Source organism: Triticum dicoccoides, chromosome 5B (assembly GCF_002162155.2).
Source record: "Triticum dicoccoides isolate Atlit2015 ecotype Zavitan chromosome 5B, WEW_v2.0, whole genome shotgun sequence".
In the NCBI taxonomy this organism is placed as follows: Eukaryota; Viridiplantae; Streptophyta; class Magnoliopsida; order Poales; family Poaceae; genus Triticum; species Triticum dicoccoides.
This window is the reverse complement of record NC_041389.1, coordinates 705,493,172-705,517,798: the sequence shown is the minus strand read 5'-3', so window position 1 is coordinate 705,517,798 and position 24,627 is coordinate 705,493,172. Positions and strand designations below refer to the sequence as shown.

The 24,627-nt window shown below is 46.2% G+C and overlaps 1 protein-coding gene across 1 annotated transcript in view; it reads right to left on the bottom strand.

The window, feature by feature from the left end:
* Nucleotides 1–284: 284 nt before the first annotated feature.
* LOC119310628 (ankyrin-1-like) overlaps nt 285–24,627 on the bottom strand; it is a 46,579-nt gene continuing 22,236 nt past the window's right edge. The window contains exons 7-10 of the mRNA XM_037586310.1: nt 3,454–3,603; nt 2,738–2,839; nt 459–629; nt 285–368 (exon numbers count right to left, since the gene is read on the bottom strand). Coding sequence (XP_037442207.1) covers nt 285–368; nt 459–629; nt 2,738–2,839; nt 3,454–3,603 — 507 coding nt within the window. The remainder of the gene's footprint in view (nt 369–458; nt 630–2,737; nt 2,840–3,453; nt 3,604–24,627) is intronic.

Here is a 24,627-nt window from a genome sequence, read left to right as displayed (position 1 = left end):
TACTTCCTCTACGTTGCGTCAATGCTTCCGCTTCGGTCTACGAGGGTACGTAGACAACGCTCTCCCCTCTCGTTGCTATGCATCACCATGATCTTGCGTGTGCATAGGAAATTTTTTGAAATTACTACGTTCCCCAACAAATGGTACAACATATCCACCGTATGCACGTTTCAGTATGATGCTCTATATGATATATCAGGACACGAGTAATGGAATCCTGATTGAGGTTTACGCTTACACTAAAATTTCCGACATAGATAGACATGGAGATGGGGACAAGTATGTTACCATAATGCGTTCTCAATCTCAACATTTGTTGGGTCCAACTTCAGACCATCTTGAAATGCATCACATGCCTTTTCATAGTTCTGAAGACATGGATTGTAGTGTCATCAGTGCATAAAAAGGGATTGGCCACAGCAGAAGGAGTAGCTGTAAACTGTGAAGTTTTATCTCACCTTCAAAAACATTTGGGCCGCCCCTTGCCTGTAACAGGCCTTTGGCCAATCAGGACGTATGATCCTGCACATTTCAGCTGCCTCCAAGGCCTTGTCTCCTTCACCCAAGTTAATCCAGCAAACGCTCCTATTTGAATGCAAGGTTACATCTTCAGGATCAAGCTTGGTTGCCTACAATAATGAATCACACTGGAAACAGTCACTTACATACAGGATTGAACTTTTTACTCACGCCTGTACACAAGACATAGATGGGCAGTCGTATCACTAGAATTAGGTGGTAAACTGGGTGTGGGCTATTGGAGACTCAAAATAAATATATAAAGGATGCAGACTTGGTCAAGTCATCCATTCAAATTATAGCATTTTCCCTCTATATGAAGTTCTGAACTCATGATGAGTTATAATACTTTGCTGTCATTTTACAAAAGACATGTCGTGCATTCCATAAAAAATACATGGGGTTTTACATGGTATTGCAGACTCTCCGTAACATAGTTGTCAAGGATGCAAAATATTCCAAAACATACCGTGTAGCTCAATTTAATCAGCCAAGTACAAATACAAGGCCCCCTTAAATCGGGTAATGTAAAACAAGTAGGCTAACAAGTTTAACCAGGTAATCAGTCTGGTTAAAAAAATTCATCAGGTCGGTTAAGCAGCTCGTGCCACAAAAAGCATGAGTGAGACCATTAGCCCTGGCCGATTCAAACCATAAACATAGTAGTCCAAATAAAACAGGGTATATATTTCAACACACTGGAGCGCAGTGGATCATTCAGTCTGACTTGGTGCTATGTACTACTCCCTCCGTCCGGAAATACTTGTCGGAGAAATGGATGTATCTAGACGTATTTTAGTTCTAGATACATCCATTTTTATCCATTTATGTGACAAGTAATTCCGGACGGAGGGATACTCCCTATGTTCCACTAGTTGTGTCCAAAGCAAAAGCTAATTAAGCACTGAAACTAGAAAAATTAATGCTAAATAACCAGACATCTAACCTTTTCTATCATTACAACAAAAGGTTGAGCCACAGAGACAGGCCAAGGGAAAAGAAAATACTGTCATAACTAGAGATCTCCCAGACTGTTTTCAGTGAAAAGAAAATAACTAAAATCGTGTTTCCTCAATGGAGAAATGTTCTGAAACAAAGGGAGTCGAAGGAAATTAATCAACTAAGTATTCAGTGAAGGCACCAACAGCACACCTAACTTCTGTTCAAGGAATCAACCAACTAAGTGTTCGGTGAAGGCACCAACAGCACATCTAACTTCTGTTCAAGGAATCAACCAAGTATTCAGTGAAGGCACCAACAGTACATCTAACTTTTGTGGAAGGAATTCAGTGAGTACACAATAATCATGTCATTTTATTTGTGTTTAATATCTTTTTTGATTGGCACAATGGAGTTTCGATCACAAACAGACATATTAAAGTCAACCTTTAAGAGATGAAGCGAATCACAAGGACAATTTCCATATACTCGGTACAAGGTGAGACAAGCCAAGTACAGGTTAGTGAGATTTAGAACCTTGTACAGGAAGATCACTTGCTGTATGCCTGTTACACAGCGACAATAGCTTCCTGTTTTGGTGTGGCTCTAGCTCTATTATCGAAGGAGGCAGGCCAAGCCACCAAGCTGACACAATATGAGGAGCAAGAAGGTGTAGCTTGAGAAGGAACCAGATAAGATAATATCTCATTTTGATTCATATCGATTATGTTAGATCACAGTCATGGGGAACGTGGAACTATGTCATCCTTCTCGTCCCAGGAACACAGGAACAATCTTGTCCTGGCCCTGTCAAGACCTTTGGCAAGTGTACCCTGTTCCTTGGTTCCATTCTTCGACCCCATCGGCCCAGGAACTTGGTGACTGTGGGCTGGATTAAATTATGTTGACAGATTTGGCCATTGTAGTAAGACATTAGGCCTCATTTGGAATAATCTAAGAAATAACAAGTCCATACACCACCCTTAGGCCATCGCAACACCCAGTGGACCATGGCTTCCCCTCACGACCATTACCTTTGCTTCTGAAACCAAGACTGTAGCACTTATCCTTTACAACATATGAACAGATTTACACTGTTAAATTAATAAGAATGTGGATGCACCAAAGGAATGAAAATATATTATTTGGATTTTTACAGCAGATGCAAAATTCTGCAAACCATTCAACTAGTTCATAAACCACAATGATACATTAGGAGATTTTTTTTTCTTGTACTGATTAATTTGGAGCTGGTAAAAGAGCATAGTACAACACATACCATGTTGTAGAAATTTATTGCAGAAACATAATCTTTTCTCTTGTATGCCTTGTTTCCTTCTGATTTCAGATAAGCTGGCCCCATTTTGTACAATGGGTCGTCCTGAAATAGGCAAACTCAGAAGATCATGCAAACTGAGACCAACCACTTGAACTGAGACGGCCCAAAAGAAAAGTATCAAAGTGATCATTAGAGCATACGTCAATTCAATATTTTTTCAAATTAGTTATTACATGTAAAGTTAAGTGGGAAAAGAAAACACAAGGATCCTTCTAGTTAAGAAGACAAAAATTTGGTGCCGAATCTCGTTCCCATTCGGCAAATTTTATCCATAATGCGATCAATACGGATGAATGATTTGGTTCCAGGAAGAAGAAATAAATGTCTTGATGTGTCAATGGAATGAAACCTTTCAAATGGATAATAACAAAGTTTGAAGATTTAATGAACTGCAACGTTTTAAGAGAAAAGGCTTATGTCAATTTGATTTCATCCACTCAATCCTATGGTGATATTCCAGCTATCCAGTTGGGTTTGGAACAAACATGTGTTTAATCTTTCATATACTTGCTTCAAGTTAGGGATGCATCAAAGATTCTAAAGAATATAAAATGCTCTGTGCCTTTTGTCCCAAGCAAGTTGGGGTAGGCTGCTCTAGGGCAAGTATTAAGACATGATAATAATCTTAGATATGCCAAAGATCGTCGAATTCATACCTCCTGGTTTCGCACTGATTTGACATACGCAAGTATCCCATCAACACTCCAATCACGCACATATGGAATACGAGATGTTACCGGAAAAAGGATCTCAACATCTTTCCGTCTATTGTTACGTGCAGCAATCTCAATTGGCAGTTGACCTCCCTGTTAATATAAAGCAAAGACACATTTTATTTGAGGGAATGGGAGATTAACAAATACAAACATGTATAGTATAACCGCTAGCCCGCACCAAAGGCTTCCCCAGTAAATCCAGTCGTTATACATTATAGCTCAAGCAGATGTGAAGCACATATAAATATTTCTGCAACAAGCAGTCCATCTGACAAAAATTGAACATTGCAAAGAACACAAAGCTCACATTTCACTGCTCTGAATTCACAATTACTTCTACCTCCTCAGGTCATCAGACGAAATGCCATTTTGGACATACATGTAGTTGAACTTTTGAAATTTTAACTAAATTTCAAACATGAAAATTATATGTGAAGATCTAGCTCAATATTAACTTCCAAAATATTATAACCAATTAACGATATTAGATTCTACTATTACATTACAATAGAAATTTAGTGGTCAAACTTTTATTTTGGACACCTTGTCAATGTCCAAAACACCAAGCTGCTATGTGCCTACTTAGCTTTCTGCGCTCATGACAAAGGATAACATAATAGTTACACAAGATCAACCTTTCAACATATGTGCACTACAATCTCAACACAGAAATATGAAGGAATGTGTAAATGTTATCAAGATTATACTCAGTCATATACACAGTATATCTCAAGCGTCACGGTGACATTCCTGTTGCAAATGCACTAAGATGCAACTATCCATTGGAGACCAAATATCAATAGTAACATTTGTTGGGGAACGTAGTAATTTCAAAATTTTGCTACGCACACGCAAGATCATGGTGATGATATAGCAACGAGAGGGGAGAGTGTTCGTCCACGTACCCTCGTAAACCGTAAGCGGAAGCGTTAGCACAACGCGGTTGATGTAGTCGTACGTCTTCACGATCCGACCGATCCAAGCACCGAACGTACGGGGCCTCCAAGTTCAGCACACGTTCAGCTCGATAACGATCTCCGGCCCTCCGATCCAGCAAAGGCTCCGGAGATGAGTTCCATCAGCACGACGGCGTGGTGACGATGATGATGTTCTACCGGCGCAGGGCTTCGCCTAAACTCCGCGACGATATGACCGAGGTGGAATATGGTGGAAGGGGGCACCGCACACGGCTAAGGAACGATCCGTAGATCAACTTGTGTGTCTTTGGGGTGCCCCCCGCCCCCGTATATAAAGGAGCCAGGGGGGAGGAGGCGGCCGGCCTAGAGGGCGCGCCAAGGGGGGGAGTCCTACTCCCACCGGGAGTAGGACTCCCTCTTTCCAAGTAGGAGTAGGAGAAGGGGGGAAAGAGGAGGAAGAGGGAAAGGAAGGGGGGCGCCCCCCTTCCCTTGTCCTATTCGGACTAGGAGGGGGAGGGGCGCGCGGCCCCTCCTGGCTCCTTCCCTCTTCTCCCTCATGGCCCATGTAGGCCCATTAACCCCCCGGGGGGTTCCGGTAACCTCCCGGTACTTCGGTAAAATGTCGATTTCACCCGGAACTATTCCAATGTCCAAACATAGGCTTCCAATATGTCAATCTTTATGTCTCGACCATTCCGAGACTCCTCGTCATGTTCGTGATCACATTCGGGACTCCGAACAAACTTCGGTACATCAAAACTTGTAAACTCATAATAAAACTGTCAGCGAAACGTTAACCGTGCGGACCCTATGGGTTCGAGAACTATGTAGACATGACCTAAAACCATTCTCGGTCAATAACCAATAGCGGGACCTGGATGCCCATATTGGTTCCTACATATTCTACGAAGATCTTTATCGGTCAAACCGCATAACAACATACGTTGTTCCCTTTGTCATCGGTATGTTACTTGCCCGAGATTTGATCGTCGATATCCAATACCTAGTTCAATATTGTTACCGGCAAGTCTCTTTACTCGTTCTGTAATACGTCATCTCATAACTAACTCATTAGTTATAATGCTTGCAAGGCTTAAGTGATGAGTATTACCGAGAGGGCCCAGAGATACCTCTCCGACAATCGGAGTGACAAAACCTAATCTCGAAATACGCCAACTCAACATGTACCTTCGGAGACACCTGTAGTACTCCTTTATAATCACCCAGTTACGTTGTGACGTTTGGTAGTACGCAAAGTGTTCCTCCGGTAAACGGGAGTTGCATAATTCTCATAGTTACACGAATATGTATAAGTCATGAAGAAAGCAGTAGCAGAATACTAAACGATCATGTGCTAAGCTAATGGGATGGGTCATGTCAATCACATCATTCTCCTAATGATGTGATCGCATTAATCAAATGACAACACATGTCTATGGTCAGGAAACATAACCATCTTTGATTAATGAGCTAGTCAAGTAGAGGCATACTAGTGACTATGTGTTTGTCTATGTATTCACACATGTATCATGTTTCCGGTTAATACAATTCTAGCATGAATAATAAACATTTATCATGATATGAGGAAATAAATAATAACTTTATTATTGCCTCTAGGGCATATTTCCTTCAGTCTCCCACTTGCACTAGAGTCAATAATCTAGATTACATAGTAATGATTCTAACACCCATGGAGTCTTGGTGCTGATCATGTTTTGCTCGTGAGAGAGGCTTAGTTAACGGGTCTGCAACATTCAAATCCGTATGTATCTTGCAAATTTCTATGTCTCCCACTTGGACTTGGTCCCGAATGGAATTGAAGCGTCTCTTGATGTGCTTGGTCCTCTTGTGAAATCTGGATTCCTTTGCCAAGGCAATTGCACCAGTATTGTCACAGAAGATCTTCATTGGTCCCGATGCACTAGGTATGACACCTAGATCGGAAATGAACTCCTTCATCCAGACTCCTTCATTCGCTGCTTCAGAAGCAGCTATGTACTCCGCTTCACATGTAGATCCCGCCACGACGCTTTGTTTAGATCTGCACCAACTTACAGCTCCACCGTTTAATATAAACACATATCCGGTTTGCGATTTAGAATCGTCCGGATCAGTGTCAAAGCTTGCATCGACGTAACCTTTTACGACTAGCTCTTTGTCACCTCCACATACGAGAAACATATCCTTAGTCCTTTTCAGGTATTTCAGGATGTTCTTGACCGCTGTCCAGTGATCCACTCCTGGATTACTTTGGTACCTTCCTGCCAAGCTTATTGCTAAGCATACGTCAGGTCTGGTACACAACATTGCATACATGATAGAGCCTATGGCTGAAGCATAAGGAACATCTTTCATTTTCTCTCTATCTTCTGCTATGGTCGGGCGTTGAGTTTGACTCAACTTCACACCTTGTAGCACAGGCAAGAATCCTTTCTTTGCCTGATCCATTTTGAACTTTTTCAAAATTTTGTCAAGGTAAGTGCTTTGTGAAAGTCCTATTAAGCGTCTTGATCTATCTCTATAGATCTTGATGCCCAATATATAAGCAGCTTCACCGAGGTCTTTCATTGAAAAACTTTTATTCAAGTATCCCTTTATGCTATCTAGAAATTCTATATCATTTCCAATTAACAATATGTCATCTACATATAAAACTAGAAATGCTACGGAGCTCCCAGTCACTTTCTTGTAAATATAGGCTTCTCCAAAAGTCTGTATAAAACCATATGCTTTGATCACACTATCAAAGCGTTTATTCCAACTCCGAGATGCTTGCACCAGTCCATAAATGGAACGCTGGAGCTTGCACACTTTGTTAGCACCTTTTGGATCAACAAAACCTTCCGGCTGCATCATATACAACTCTTCTTCTAGAAATCCATTCAAGAATGCAGTCTTGACATCCATTTGCCAAATTTCGTAATCATGAAATGCAGCAATGGCTAACATTATTCGGACAGACTTAAGCATCGCTACAGGTGAGAAAGTCTCATCGTAGTCAACCCCTTGAACTTGTCGAAAACCTTTCGCAACAAGTCGAGCTTTATAGACAGTTACATTACCATCAGCGTCAGTCTTCTTCTTAAAAATCCATTTATTCTCAATAGCTTGCCGATCATTGGGCAAGTCAACCAAAGTCCATACTTTGTTTTCATACATGGATCCTGAGGGAGTCCTGGACTAGGGGGTGTCCGGACAGCCGGACTATCATCGTCCGCAGGACTCCAAGACTACAAAGATACAAGATTGAAGACTCCGTCCCGTGTCCGGATGGGACTTTCCTTGACGTGGAAGGCAAGCTTGGCAATACGGATATGTAGATCTCCTACCATTGTAACCGACTCTGTGTAACCCTAGCCTCCTCCGGTGTCTATATAAACGGGAGGGCTTTAGTCCGTAGGACACAACATACATTATAACAATCATACCATAGGCTAGCTTTAGGGTTTAGCCTCCTTGATCTCGTGGTAGATCCACTCTTGTACTACCCATATCATCAATATTAATCAAGCAGGACGTAGGGTTTTACCTCCATCGAGAGGGCCCGAACCTGGGTAAAACATCATGTCCCTCGTCTCCTGTTACCATCCGCCTAGACGCACAGTTCGGGACCCCCTACCCGAGATCCGCCGGTTTTGACACCGACATTGGTGCTTTCATTGAGAGTTCCTCTGTGTCGTCACCGATAGGAAGGATGCCTCCACCCGTCTTCAAAGACGGCGTTTTCGCCAAAGGGGCCTTGGCCGCCGGCCAAACTATCCAGCTAGGTGGTTTTCTTATGACCGCCTGTCCGGCCACCGCTTCGACAATGACTTCTCAAGTCGTCAGAAGCAATCTTCGCGTCAGCTCGAAATCTGCTGAACAGTTGGATCCAATAGAGCTCTCGTCTGTTAACGAGCTCTTGGATCGCATCGCCGCCCTAGGAGTCGCTACAGACTACAATCAGATTGGGCTTAAAACCGATCTGAGAGAGATTAACTCTCCCCAGGCCACCCACCACGTCGCAGTGGTAGAGGAGCAATACAGCAACTCTTCGCCTATATTGAAAACTAGTCGCGTTCGGATTCCCGAACCCTCCATGACGGATTTCCGCGGAGGGACGGACTTCGATCGAGCATTGAACTTAAAACCATGCATCACTCCAGACTTGCTGGATCATGTCCAGCAACCCAAGCTTCCGAATTCGGAAACTCCTCGGCCTTTACGCCCCAAGATGGACAGGGATCCGGACTTTAGTCCACCCACCCGCCCAGACATATGCGATCTATCTCTAATACGGCAAGAGCCCGCTGAAACAGTACATCACTACTGGGCCAGATTCCTCCTGGTTATGGACAGGATAAAGGACTGCCGAGAGGAAAACGCAATCTCAATCTTCTACAATAATTGCACGGACAAGGGAATATTGAATGCCATCGATCGTCGTAAAATTACACGCTTCACCGATCTGGCGTCCATAGTACGAAAGTACTGTGCGATGGAGAGTTTCAGGAAAACTGAAAACCAATTTTGGGATAATCCGGCCCCAACCCCAGTCCGCAACAAAAGGGTGCCTCACGCTCAGGCCCCAGATGCAAAAACGAAAAAGCAAAAACCCAATAAAGGGCACGGAACCGTACTGGAGGGATGGCTCAATGGACCCTGTAAGCTTCATAGTACAGAGGGAGCCGTCCCAACACATAGCCTTCGAGCATGTTGGATATTACGGCAGGTGGCCAAAAGTGGCGAGGAGCTTCTAGCCCCGGAAAACCACTCCAACAATACCGGTACGGTATCAACAGTCTTCGAGACCTTCGCATCAAACAATATGCGAAAGCGAACAATCCGCGGACTCGCCGAAGTCTACCAAGTAGCAACAGCAAATCCATGGAGCGACACAGCTATTACCTTCAACGCCAGCGACGAGCCTAAATTCCGAACAGCCAGAGCACCAGCCGCACTGGTGCATAGTCCCATAGTGGACGGCTTTTGACTGACAAAAGTCCTCGTGGATGGCGGCAGCGGACTAAACCTCATTTACGAGGAAACTCTGCGAAAAATGGAAATCGATTGGAGCCGTATTGAGCGAAGCAGCACAACCTTCAGAGGAATAATCCCTAGCCGGGAAGCGCGCTGCACCGGAAAAATCACATTCGATGTGGTGTTCGGCTCGCCGGACAATTACAGATCCGAAGAAGTCACGTTCCAAGTGGCCCCGTTCAACAGCAGATATCACGCTATATTAGGACGAGAGGCATTCACAATTTTTCAAGCCGTACCTCATTACGGGTACATGAAGCTCAAAATGCCTGGGCCCGGCGGAATAATCACTCTCGCTAGTGATCCGGACATAGCACTCCGCGCCGAAAACAAGACAGCCGCACTAGCCCTGGAGGCACTATCCGAAGCCTTAGCAGCAGAAGAACTCACCGCGCTGCGCTCTACGGTAAACAGGGACGATGTGATACTCGATAAAAGATCCAAGTCCACCTCCTTCAAACCAGTAGATGAAATAAGAAAATTCCAGGTCCATCCAACGGACCCAACAAAGACGGCCTCCATTGGGGCACAAATGAACCCCGAAGTAGACGCCGCACTGCGCGAATTCCTTCGGGAAAATTGGGACATTTTCGCCTGGCATCCTTCGGATATGCCCGGAATCCCACGCAGGTTGGCAGAACACAGCCTAAACATCCTAAAAGGATTTAAGCCAGTTAAACAGGCTCTTCGATGATTTTCCGAACCCAAAAGACAGGCAATGGGAGAAGAGCTAGCCAAACTATTGGAAGCCGGATTCATCAGAGATATCAAACATCCGGATTGGCTAGCAAATCGGGTAATGGTTCCAAAGAAGGACAAATCCTGGCGCCTTTGTGTCGATTTTAAAGACCTCAATAAGGCTTGCCCAAAGGATCCCTTCCCTCTCCCCCGCATCGACCAAATTATCGACGCTACCGCAGGGCACGATTCATTGTGCTTCCTCGACGCATACTCTGGTTACCATCAAATCAAGATGGCGGAAGCAGACCAAGCCGCAATGGCATTCATCACTCCTTACAGACCATTCTGCTTCAACACGATGCCCTTCGGACTTAAAAACGCCGGCGCAACATATCAGCGCATGATTCAAACATGTCTGGCTACCCAGATCGGCAAAACAGTCGAGGCATACGTAGACGACGTAGTCGTCAAAACAAAACACGTCGAAACTCTAGTAGACGATTAGGCTCACGTTCGACAACCTCAGAGCATATGACATCAAGCTGAATCCGGAAAAATGTGTTTTCGGCGTACCAGCCGGAAAGCTGCTGGGCTTCATCGTATCCGGTAGAGGAATCGAAGCAAACCCGGCTAAAATCCGAGCTCTGTCACAGTTGGACATTCCAAAAGACCTCAAACAAATACAAAAATTAACAGGATGCGTGGCAGCTCTAAGCCGCTTTATCTCCCGCCTAGGAGAAAAGGCGTTGCCACTCTATCGCCTCCTCAGGCGCACCGAACACTTCGAGTGGACGGATGCTGCCACTGCCGGACTCGAAGAAATAAAGGCCATATTGGCAACAAATCCGGTCCTGGCTGCGCCCAATCTGGGCGAACCAATGTTGTTATACATCGCAGCAACGCATCAAGTTGTAAGCGCGGTACTCGTCGTCGAACGAGAGACAGAAGGGCACAAATTCCCTCTTCAAAAACCAGTGTATTATGTATCCACTGTGTTAACCCCCTGCAAGTCCCGTTACCCACACTATCAGAAGATAGCGTACGCAGTGTTCATGGCATCCCGGAAGCTCCGACACTACTTTCAAGAGTGTTTGATAACAGTGGCCTCCGAAGTACCACTCAATGACATTATAAATAACCGCGACGCAACGGGCAGGATTGCAAAATGGGCCATTGAGCTCTTACCATTCGATATAACTTACAAACCTCGGCGGGCTATAAAGTCACAAGTTTTGGCTGACTTTGTTGCTGAACGGACCGAAGCCGAACTCCCTAAAGAGTACGGCGCATACTCCAATTGGACTATGCATTTCGACAGCTCTAAAATGTTGGCCGGACTAGGGGCTGGCGTCGTATTGACGTCCCCAATCGGGGACACAGTCCAGTATGTACTTCAAATAATGTACACGGACTCCAACAACGCAGCCGAATACGAGGCCCTGTTACATGGTCTCCGGATGGCAGTCTCCATGGGCATTCAACGCCTAGAGGTGCGCGGGGATTCAAACCTTGCAATATCCCAAATAAACGGAGACTTTGACGCCAAGGATCCAAAAATGGCAGCATATCGCAACGCTGTCCTAAAAATGTCAGCTCGGTTTGAAGGACTCGAATGCCATCACATAGCCCAAGATAATAACCAAGCGGCCGACGTACTGGCACGCATCGGTGCGAAACGTGATGCTGTCCCTCCAAATATCTTCCTGGAACGGCTCTTCAAGCCATCCGTACTATGGGAAGAGGAGCCCGGAAGTGACAAACCGGAAAAAACCGCGCCAATCGGCGATTCAGCCGATGACATAACACCTTCAGCCCACGTCATAATGGCAGTAATCGCCCCGTGGACAGAACCATTTCTAGCCTACTTGCTTAGGCAGGAACTTCCCGAAGACCAAAACGAGGCCCGCTGCATAGTCCGGCGATCGAAAGCCTACAAGGTCCATGAGGGAGAACTTTATAAGAAAAGTACAACCGGAGTCCTTCAAAGGTGTATCTCCGAAGAGGAAGGGCGAAACCTCCTGGCTAAAATTCATGCCAGACTAGGCGGACACCACGCAGCAGCCCGGGCACTTGTAGGAAAGGCATTCCGTATAGGGTTTTATTGGCTGACGGCCCGGGCAGATGCCTAGGACTTAGTCCAGAGATGCGTTGGTTGTCAGCTCTTGGCTAATCAGAGCCACATGCCGCCCACCGCCCTCAAAACTATACCCATTACCTGGCCGTTCGTGGTCTGGGTGTTGGGGAACGTAGCAGAAATTCAAAATTTTCCTACGTGTCACCAAGATCTATCTATGGAGAGACCAGCAACGAGTAGAAAGAGAGTGGATCTACATACCCTTGTAGATCGCTAAGCGGAAGCGTTCAAGTGAACGGGGTTGATGGAGTCGTACTCGTCGTGATTCAGATCACCGATGATCAAGTGCCGAACGGACGGCACCTCCGCGTTCAACACACGTACAGCCCGGTGACGTCTCCCACGCCTTGATCCAGCAAGGAGAGAGGGAGAGGTTGAGGAAGACTCCATCCAACAGCAGCACAACGGCGTGGTGGTGGTGGAGGAGCGTGGCAATCCTGCAGGGCTTCGCCGAGCACCTACGGGAGAGGAGATGTGTCACGGGAGGGAGAGGGAGGCAACCAAAGGCCTTAGGTATGATTGCTCCTCCTTTTCCCCACTATATATAGGGCCAAGGGAGAGGGGGGAGGCGCAGCCTTGCCCCCTCCTCCAAGGAAGGGGGTGCGGCTAAGGATGGGGAGGAGTCCATCCTCCCCAAGGCACCTCGGAGGTGCCTTCCCCCTTTAGGACTCTTCCCTCTCCAAGTTTCCTTGCGCATGGGCCTCTTGGGGCTGGTGCCCTTGGCCCATGTAGGCCAAGGCGCACCCCCTACAGCCCATGTGGCCCCCCGGGGCAGGTGGCCCCACCCGGTGGGCCCCCGGGACCCTTCCGGTGGTCCCGGTACAATACCAATGACCCCGAAACTTGTCCCGATTGCCGAAACAGGACTTCCTATATATAAATCTTTACCTCCGGACCATTCCGGAACTCCTCGTGACGTCCGGGATCTCATCCGGGACTCCGAACAACATTCGGTAACCACATACAAGCTTCCTTTATAACCCTAGCGTCATCGAACCTTAAGTGTGTAGACCCTACGGGTTCGGGAGACATGCAGACATGACCGAGACGTTCTCCAGTCAATAACCAACAGCGGGATCTGGATACCCATGTTGGCTCCCACATGTTCCACGATGATCTCATCGGATGAACCACGATGTCAAGGACTCAATCGATCTCGTATACAATTCCCTTTGTCTAGCGGTATTTTACTTGCCCGAGATTCGATCGTCGGTATACCGATACCTTGTTCAATCTCGTTACCGGCAAGTCACTTTACTCGTTTCCGTAACACATCATCCCGTGATCAACTCCTTGGTCACATTGCGCATATGATGATGTCCTACCGAGTGGGCCCAGAGATACCTCTCCGTTTACACGGAGTGACAAATCCCAGTCTCGATCCGCATAAAACAATAGATACTTTCGGAGATACCTGTAGTGTACCTTTATAGTCACCCAGTTACGTTGTGACGTTTGATACACCCAAAGCACTCCTACGGTATCCAGGAGTTATACGATCTCATGGTCAAAGGAAGAGATACTTGACATTCGCAAAGCTCTAGCAAATGAACTACTCGATCTTTTGTGCTAGTCTTAGGATTGGGTCTTGTCCATCACATCATTCTCCTAATGATGTGATCCCGTTATCAACGACATCCAATGTCCATAGCCAGGAAACCATGACTATCTGTTGATCACAACGAGCTAGTCAACTAGAGGCTCACTAGGGACATATTGTGGTCTATGTATTCACACGTGTATTACGATTTCCGGATAATACAGTTATAGCATGAATAAAAGACAATTATCATGAACAAGGAAATATAATAATAATACTTTTATTATTGCCTCTAGGGCATATTTCCAACAGTCTCCCACTTGCACTAGAGTCAATAATCTAGTTCACATCGCCATGTGATTAACACTCACAGGTCACATCGCCATGTGACTAATACCCAAGAGTTTACTAGAGTTAGTGGTCTAGTTCACATCACTATGTGATTAACACTCAATGAGTTTTATGTTTGATCATGTTGCTTGTGAGAGAGGTTTTAGTCAACGGGTCTGAACCTTTCAGATCCATGTGTGCTTTACAAATCTCTATGTCATCTCCTAGATGCAGCTACCACGCTCTATTTGGAGCTATTCCAAACAACTGTTCTACTTGGAGCTATTCTAAATTGTTGCTCCATTATAGGTATCCGGTCTCTCTACTCAGAGCTATCCGGATAGGTGTCAAGCTTGCATCGTCGTAACCTTTACGACGAACTCTTTTACCACCTCCATAATCGAGAAAATTCCTTAGTCCACTAGTTACTAAGGATAACTTTGACCGCTGTCCTGTGAGCCATTCTTGGATCACTCTTGTACCCCTTGACTGACTCATGGCAAGGCACACTTCAGGTGCGGTACACAGCATAGCATACTGAAGAGCCTACGTCTTAAGCATAGGGGGCGACCTTCGTCCTTTCTCTCTATTCTGCCGTGGTCGAGCTTTAAGTCTTAACTTCGTACCTTACAACTCAGGCAAGAACTCCTTCTTTGACTGGTCCATCTTGAACACCTTCAAGATCATGTCAAGGTATGTGCTCATTTGAAAGTACCATTAAGCGTTTTGATCTATCCTTATAGATCTTGATGCTTAATGCTCAAGTAGCTTAATCCAGGTTCTCTATTGAAAAACATCTTTCAAATAACCCTATATGCTTTCTAGAAATTCTACATCATTTCTGATCATCAATATGTCAACAACATATACTCATCAGAAATTCTATAGTGCTCCCACTCACTTCTTTGGAAATACAAGTTTCTCATAAACTTTGTACAAACCCAAAATCTTTGATCATCATCAAAGCATACATTCCAACTCCGAGATGCTCACTCCAGTCCTTAGAAGGATTGCTGGAGCTTTGCATACCTTTTAGCATCCTTAGGATCGACAAAAACTTTCTGATTGTATTACATACAACCTTTCCTCACGAAAACTGGTAAGGAAACTCGTTTTGACATCCATCTGCCAGATTTCATAAACACAGCTGATGCTAACATGAATCCGACGGACTTTAAGCATCGCTACGGATGAGAAAAATCTCATCGTAGTCAACTCCTTGAACTTGTGAAAAACTTTTCGCCACAAGTCGAGCTTCATGGACAGTGACATTACCATCCACGTCCGTCTTCTTCTTAAAGATCCATTTATCTTAATGGCTTGCCGATCATCGGGCAAGTCCACCAAAGTCCATGGATCCGTTCTCGGATTTTATGGCCTCGCGCCATTTATCGGAATCCGGGCCCACCATCGCTTCTCCATAGCTCGTAGGTTCATTGTTGTCTAGCAACATGACCTTCAAGACAGGATCACCTTACCACTCCGAAGTAGTACGTGTCCTTGTCGTCCTACGAGGTTTGGTAGTGACTTGATCCGAAGTTTCATGATCAATATCATAAGCTTCCACTTCAATTGGTGTAGGTGCCACAGGAACAACTTCCTGTGCCCTGCCACACACTAGTTGAAGAGACGGTTCAATAACCTCATCAAGTCTCCACCATCCTCCCACTCAACTCTTTCGAGAGAAACCTTTCCTCGAGAAAGGACCCGATTCAAGAAACAATCCATATTGCTTTCGGATCTGAATTAGGAGGTATACCCAACTGTTTTGGGTTTCCTATGAAGATGCATTTTATCCGCATTTGGTTCGAGCTTATCAACCTGAAACTTTTTCATATAAGCGTCGCAGCCCCAAACTTTTAAGAAACGACAACCATAATTCATACGGTGTCATCTCATCGGAATTACGTGGTGCCCTATTTAAAGTGAATGTGGTCGTCTCTAATGCCTAACCCATGAACAATAGTGGTAATTCGATAAGAGACATCATGGTATGCATCATATCCAATAGGGTGCAGTTATGATATTCGGACACACCATCACACCATGGTGTTCCAGGCGGTATTTATTGCGAAACAATTTCCACAATGTCTTAATTGTGTGCCAAAACTCGTAACTCAGATATTCATCTCTATGATCATATCATAGACATTTTATCCTCTTGTCACAATGATCTTCTACTTCACTCTGAAATTACTTGAACCATTCAATAATTCAGACTTGTGTTTCATCAAGTAAATATTCTCAACATCTACTCGAATCATCTGTGAAGTAAGAACATAACGATATTCACTGCATGCCTCAGCACTCATTGGACTGCACACATCAAAATGTGTTGCTTCCAATAAGTTGCTATCTTGTTCCATTTTATTGAAACCGAGGCTTTTCAGTCATCCTGCCTATGTGGTATGATTTGCATATCTCAAGTGATTCAAAATCAAGTGAGTTCAAACGGTCCATTTGCATGGAGTTTCTTCATGCATATATACCAATAGACATGGTTCGCATGTCTCAAACTTTTCAAAAACGAGTGAGTCCAAAGATCCATCAACATGAAGCTTCTTCATGCGTTTTATACCAATATGACTTACACAGCAGTGCCACAAGTAAGTGGTACTATCATTACTATCTTATATCTTTTGGCATGAAAATGTGTATCACTACGATCGAGATTCAATAAACCATTCATTTCAGGTGTAAGACCATTGAAGGTATTATTCAAATAAACAGAGTAACCATTATTCTCCTTAAATGAATAACCGTATTGCGATAGACATAATCCAATCATGTCTATGTTCAACGCAAACACCAATCTCGGTGGTAGAGGGAGCGTGCGATGCTTGATCATATCAACCTTGGAAACACTTCCAACATATATCGTCAGCTCACCTTTAGCTAGTCTCCGTTTATTCCGTAGCTTTTATTTCGAGTTACTAACACTTAGCAACTGAACCGGTATCTAATACCCTGGTGCTACTAGGAGTACTAGTAAAGTACACATTAACATAATGTATATCCAATATACTTCTATCGACCTTGCCAGCCTTCTCATCTACCAAGTATCTAGGGTAATCTTGCTCCAGTGGTTGTTCCCCTTATTATAGAAGCACTTAGTCTCGGGTTTGGGTTCAACCTCGGGTTTCTTCATTGGTGCAGCAGCTGATTTGCCGTTTCATGAAGTATCCCTTCTTTCCCTTGCCCTTCTTGAAACTAGTGGTTTCATCAACCATCAATAATTGATGCTCCTTCTTGATTTCTACTTTCGCGATGTCAAACAACGCGAATACCTCAAGGATCATCATCTCTATCCTTGATATGTTATAGTTCATCACGAAGCTCTAGCAGCTTGGTGGCAATGACTTTGGGGAAACATCACTATCTCATCTGGAAGATCAACTTCCACTCGATTCAAGTGATTGTTGTACTCAGACAATCTGAGCACAAGCTCAACGATTGAGCTTTTCTCCCTTAGTTTGCAGGCTAAGAAAATCGTCGGAGGTCTTATACCTCTTGACATGGGCACGAGCCTGAAATCCCAATTTCAGCTCTCGAAACATCTCATATGTTCCGCGATGTTTCGAAAAACGTCTTTGGTGCCTCTACTTAAACCATTTAACTGAACTATCACGTAGTTATCAAAACGTGTATGTCCGATGTTCACAACATCCACAAACGACGTTTGGGGTTCAGCACACTGAGCGGTGCATTAAGGACATAAGCTTTCTACTGTCCGCATAATCGCTACTTTCAACTTTCAACTATATTTCCTCTAGGAACATAACTAAAACAGTAGAACTATAGCGTGAACTACGACATAATTTGCAAAAGGTCTTTTGACTATGTTCAGGATAATTAAGTTCATCTTATGAACTCCCACTCAGATAGACATCCCTCTGGTCATCTAAGTGATCACATGATCCGAGTCAACTAGGCCGTGTCCGATCATCACGTGAGACGGACTAGTTAACGTCGGTGAACATCTTCATGTTGATCGTATCTTCTATACGACTCATGTTCGACCTTTCGGTCTCCGTGTTCCGAGGCCATGTCTGCACATGCTAGGCTCGTCAAGTTAACCCTAAGTGTTTTCGCTGTGTAAAACTGTCTTACACCCGTTGTATGTGAACGTAAGAATCCATCACACCCGATCATCACGTGGTGCTTAGAAGCGACGAACTGTAGCAACGGTGCACAGTTAGGGGAGAACACTTCTTGAAATTTTGTAAGGGATCATCTTATTTACTACCGTCGTCCTAAGCAAACAAGATGCATAAACATGATAAACATCTCATGCAATCAAATAGTGACATGATATGGCCAATATCATTTTGCTCCTTTTGATCTTCATCTTCGGGGCTCCATGATCATCATCGTCACCGGCACGACACCATGATCTCCATCATCATGATCTCCATCATCGTGTCTTCATGAAGTTGTCACGCCAACGACTACTTCTACTTCTATGACTAACGCGTTTAGCAATAAAGTAAAGTAGTTTACATGGCGTTCTTCAATGACACGCAGGTCATACAATAAATAAAGACAACTCCTATGGCTCCTGCCGGTTGTCATACTCATCGACATGCAAGTCGTGAATCCTATTACAAGAACATGATCAATCTCATACATCACATATCATTCATCACATTCTTCTTGGCCATATCACATCACATAGCATACCCTGCAAAAACAAGTTACACGTCCTCTAATTGTTGTTGCATGTTTTACGTGGCTGCTATGGGTTTCTAGCAAGAACGTTTCTTACCTACGCAAGACCACAACGTGATATGCCAATTGCTATTTACCCTTCATAAGGACCCTTTTCATCGAATCCGTTCCGACTAAAGTGGGAGAGACTGGCACCCGCTAGCCACCTTATGCACCAAGTGCATGTCAATCGGTGGAACCTGTCTCACGTAAGAGTACGTGTAAGGTCGGTCCGGGCCGCTTCATCCCACAATACCGTCGAAACAAGATTGGACTAGTAACGGTAAGCATATTGAACAACATCAACGCCCACAACTACTTTGTGTTCTACTCGTGCAAAGAATCTACGCAATAGACCTAGCTCATGATGCCACTGTTGGGGAACGTAGCAGAAATTCAAAATTTTCCTACGTGTCACCAAGATCTATCTATGGAGAGACCAGCAACGAGTAGAAAGAGAGTGGATCTACATACCCTTGTAGATCGCTAAGAGGAAGCGTTCAAGTGAACGGGGTTGATGGAGTCGTACTCGTCGTGATTCAGATCACCGATGATCAAGTGCCGAACGGACGGCACCTCCGCGTTCAACACACGTACAGCCCGGTGACGTCTCCCACGCCTTGATCCAGCAAGGAGAGAGGGAGAGGTTGAGAAAGACTCCATCCAACAGCAGCACAACGGCGTGGTGGTGGTGGAGGAGCGTGGCAATCCTGCAGGGCTTCGCCGAGCACCTACGGGAGAGGAGATGTGTCACGGGAGGGAGAGGGAGGCAACCAAAGGCCTTAGGTATGATTGCTCCTCCTTTTCCCCACTATATATAGGGCCAAGGGAGAGGGGGAGGGCGCAGCCTTGCCCCCTCCTCCAAGGAAGGGGTGCGGCTAAGGATGGGGAGGAGTCCATCCTCCCCAAGGCACCTCGGAGGTGCCTTCCCCCTTTAGGACTCTTCCCTCTCCAAGTTTCCTTGCGCATGGGCCTCTTGGGGCTGGTGCCCTTGGCCCATGTAGGCCAAGGCGCACCCCCTACAGCCCATGTGGCCCCCCGGGGCAGGTGGCCCCACCCGGTGGGCCCCCGGGACCCTTCCGGTGGTCCCGGTACAATACCGATGACCCCGAAACTTGTCCCGATGGCCGAAACAGGACTTCCTATATATAAATCTTTACCTCCGGACCATTCCGGAACTCCTCGTGACGTCCGGGATCTCATCCGGGACTTCGAACAACATTCGGTAACCACATACAAGCTTCCTTTATAACCCTAGCGTCATCGAACCTTAAGTGTGTAGACCCTACGGGTTCGGGAGACATGTAGACATGACCGAGACGTTCTCCGGTCAATAACCAACAGCGGGATCTGGATACCCATGATGGCTCCCACATGTTCCACGATGATCTCATCGGATGAACCACGATGTCAAGGACTTAATCAATCCCGTATTCAATTCCCTTTGTCTATCGGTATGTTACTTGCCCGAGATTCGATCGTCGGTATCCAATACCTTGTTCAATCTCGTTACCGGCAAGTCACTTTACTCGTTCCGTAACACATCATCCCGTGATCAACTCCTTGGTCACATTGCGCATATGATGATGTCCTACCGAGTGGGCCCAGAGATACCTCTCCGTTTACACGGAGTGACAAATCCCAGTCTCGATCCGCATAAAACAATGGATACTTTCGGAGATACCTGTAGTGCACCTTTATAGTCACCCAGTTACGTTGTGACGTTTGATACACTCAAAGCACTCCTACGGTATCCAGGAGTTACACGATCTCATGGTCAAAGGAAGAGATACTTGACATAGGCAAAGCTCTAGCAAATGAACTACTCGATCTTTTGTGCTAGTCTTAGGATTGGGTCTTGTCCATCACATCATTCTCCTAATGATGTGATCCCGTTATCAACGACATCCAATGTCCATAGCCAGGAAACCATGACTATCTGTTGATCACAACGAGCTAGTCAACTAGAGGCTCACTAGGGACATATTGTGGTCTATGTATTCACACGTGTATTACGATTTCCGGATAATACAGTTATAGCATGAATAAAAGACAATTATCATGAACAAGGAAATATAATAATAATACTTTTATTATTGCCTCTAGGGCATATTTCCAACACTGGGGGCTTGATATGGTTGGACCCCTTAAAGGGGGAACCCACAAGCAAAGGTACCTATTGGTCATGGTGGATAAATTCACCAAATGGATAGAGGCCAAACCGGTCAAAATGGCAGAGTCCGGACCAGTGATAGACTTTATATCCGGGGTAGTACACCGCTACGGAGTCCCCCACAGCATCATCACCGACAACGGCACGAACTTCACAGCCGACGAGGTTAAGTCATGGTGCAAAAATATGGGCATCAAGATCGACTATGCTTCAGTCTATCACCCTCAAACCAACGGTCAAGTAGAACGAGCAAATGGCCTAATAATGAGCGGCATTAAACCCAGTCTAGTGCGGTCACTTACTAAATCTGACACGCACTGGGTCGAGGAGCTTGACTCCGTACTCTGGGGGCTGCGGACAACGCCTAACCGCACTACCGGATTTACACCATTCTTTATGGTCTACGGCGCAGAGGCAATCTTGCCCTGCGACATTATTCATGACTCACCTCGAGTGCGCATGTACGAAGAAAGAGAGGCCGAGCTGGATCGGCAGGACAGTTTGGACACATTGGAGGAAGAACGCGACGTTGCCAAGGCTCGTTCCGCATTCTATCAGCAGCAGGCCCGAAGATATCAAAGTAGAGAAGTACTGGCCAAGACTTACAACGTTGGTGAACTAGTTCTACGCCTACCGGACAAGAAAAAGGACAAGCTCAAGCCCAAATGGGAGGGCCCCTTCATTACCGATCAAGTCCTGACCGGCGGAGCGTACCGTCTACGAAATGCGTCGGACAACCGACTCGAGCCGAACCCAGGGAATGCAGCCTGCCTCCGAAGATTCTATGCCTAGCGCCGGACTAAGAGTTCGTCCCCTTCCCCCGTCCAAATTTTTACACTTCGGCTGTCTTTTGTTTCTCTCTTCATAACCTTTTTACTAAAAAGCCCCTAAGGGCCTACGTTCGCATTGTTCACATACACTTGATGTGCCATCCACACTCATTATACCTGGGGGGCTTCTTTTACAGAAGCTCAAATTATAAGGGTTTCATGCCCAGCACATGTCTCAAGCTTCCACATGTACCTTTTACTCACCATTATATGCATTGATATGACTTAAGTTTTGGCCAAGCTGGGTTGCCTGGCTCCTGTGCTTACCCCTACGTTCCCGATTGTTTGGCTAGGAGGTAAAGGGAGCACCTCTGCGATTGTTACTGCCGGGTCAGCCGGATGTGTACCTCAGACTGGGTGAAGCCGAAAGCTAGCGTTCTTAAGGGAATATTCGTTTGGTGACCTAAAAGATGATTTTTTACCTACTCATTTATCCGCCCCCAGATGTTTTTTCTGCTTTTTTCGCAGTCCGGACATGCACTTTAGGGCATGCCTCCCAGGGAAAGGAACCCTTAACGGAACTATTCTCTCTGGAAGATGTTTCTTACTAACCATGTAATATAACATAACTAGTTGGGCACTTGTCTGATAAAGCACTAATGACCCCTACGCCTGGTCTCCATGCATACCCCGGTTATTTCTTAACCAAAAAGGTATTCGGACACACTCCGGACTCTAGGGTCCCGAGGTTGAAGCGAAAAGGTCGGCAAAGACAAACGATCTACAATCCGGCTAGAAGGCATTTCACATGTCACTTTAAAGGAAAACATACATCGTCAAAATTACTGATTGTATTCCTCCTCAATCCCGTCTAACAGGCTGTCTAACTTACAGTCCCGTTGGGAAAATTTAGCAGCCAACTCTACTTGGCTGTATACTAAACTCACAGGGATCTCCTTCCCATCGGGCCCCACCGGTCCAACTTCGGCCATATGGTTGGGATCCGCCTTCTTGTAACGCGTCTTCACCATGGCCCAAGCCTCCCTGGCACCTTGGCGGCAGGCCGAAATCTTCCATAAACGGAAGCGCTGCCGCACTCCCTGAAGCTTCTCCGCAAGCTCCCCAAGGCCCTCGGGTAGGGAAAAGGCTGGCCATAAAACCTGGACGACGCCGCTCATTGCCTGCCGAACTCGTTCGAGCAGCTGCAACAGTTCGGGAAGTTGATCACCCGTTGATACGGGCATCTCCCTCGCGGGGCGACCGGTGAGTATACCTACAAGACATAATTTGTCAATTGACTTCCTCGCCGAACTCTTCTTTTCAAAGGAGTCCGCTCAAGCACTTACTATAGATGCCACGACGAAGCTGCTCAGTCTCCTTAACGGAGCCGGACAGCTCGGCCCGAACACCTTTCAGCTCTTCTCCGAGCTGGGCGTGGGCATCCTGGAGCTTGTTCCTTTCTTGCTGCACCTTATTCAGCACCCTCTCGCCGGCCTTTAGCTGGCGTAGTAATTCTTGCCTATCCGGATCTTGTTCGGCGGCACCTGCAATGTCAGTATTAGACTTGCGCGCACGCCGCACAGCGCTTGTATTAATAAAAATGTGTTACCAGGAGGGGTCTTTGCGTCTCCTCCTGCGGCAGCAAGTGCGGCCTCAAGTTGGGCCTTGCATTCTTGCAGCTCCTGAGACAGCCGGGCATTCTTCTTGGTAAGAGCCTGCGTTTTAATTGATCCTTAAATCAGTTAACATAACTACTTCAAGTCTCGGGGGCTACTGGTGTATATAACCATTAAAATTCCCTTACCCGTATGTCTTTCACATACTGCTCCGTGGCTCTGGTAAAACCATCTTGAGCGGCACGAAGATGCGCGTCCCCTGCGTTAAAGGCGTCCCATGCCTCAGGGGAGAAGCACGCTTCACGAAACACTGTCCGGCGGCGCCTATGGTTCATGGCGCTCTCCACCTCAGACTTAGTGGCGGACAGTCTGTCGGTGTCCTCCGTTGGAGGAGGATCCGGCCCGCGTCTTGCGCTTGCCTCCCCCTCCAGGCCGGGCGCTGGAGCCTGGCCAATATAGGTTGGATCGGCAACTTCCGCGCTCGCAGTCCGGCGAGCGCTTTTTCTCCTATAAAGATCATGAGCACTCAGACGCTTCCTAGGAACGTTGCTCTGAAAATTCAAATACGAGTTATACCTTTGCGGCGATGTTTCAGTCCGTGCCGCGCTCCTTTTCCGCCTGCTGGTCCGGACTGACCTTTGTTGGTCAGCCGCCGCGGGCTCGGCTTCCCGCCTTGAAGGCGCTTCCTGTAAAATACCATCGTTCGCGAAGGTCAGAAATGGGCAAGGAAGAGATAATGGTGTCCGGACCTCGGCCACAGTCACCTGGGAAGCCGGATACAGTCCGGGGTAGTCCGCCGTAATGGCGACCAAAGCATTATCCATGCTGAGCTGGTAAAACACCCCGTTGATCAGCTCCACCTTTATGTCCGGATCCTCTTCGGATGCCGGATCCAGGGATCTTTCTGGATCCTCGGGTTGCGGAGCGGGACTTACCATGTCCTCCACAGTCCGGCGTAGATCCTGCGCCGAAGACATAATGTAAGAAGCCTAAACTTCGAAAGCATGGGTTGAGCCCTTAAAAGTGTTCGCTTACCCATCCTCTAGGGTTGTTCATGGAAAACCCATTCAAAGGGTTCGTTCGAAGGAAGTCCTCCTTCTCCCCCTTGTACAGGCTGGACAGGGTCTCCACCAGATCCTCGGTCGAATCCGGCCCTTCGCGGCCATGACGGGTGGCATCGTCTTCCCCGTTGAAATCCCACATGGGGTGGCCTCTGTATTGCAATGG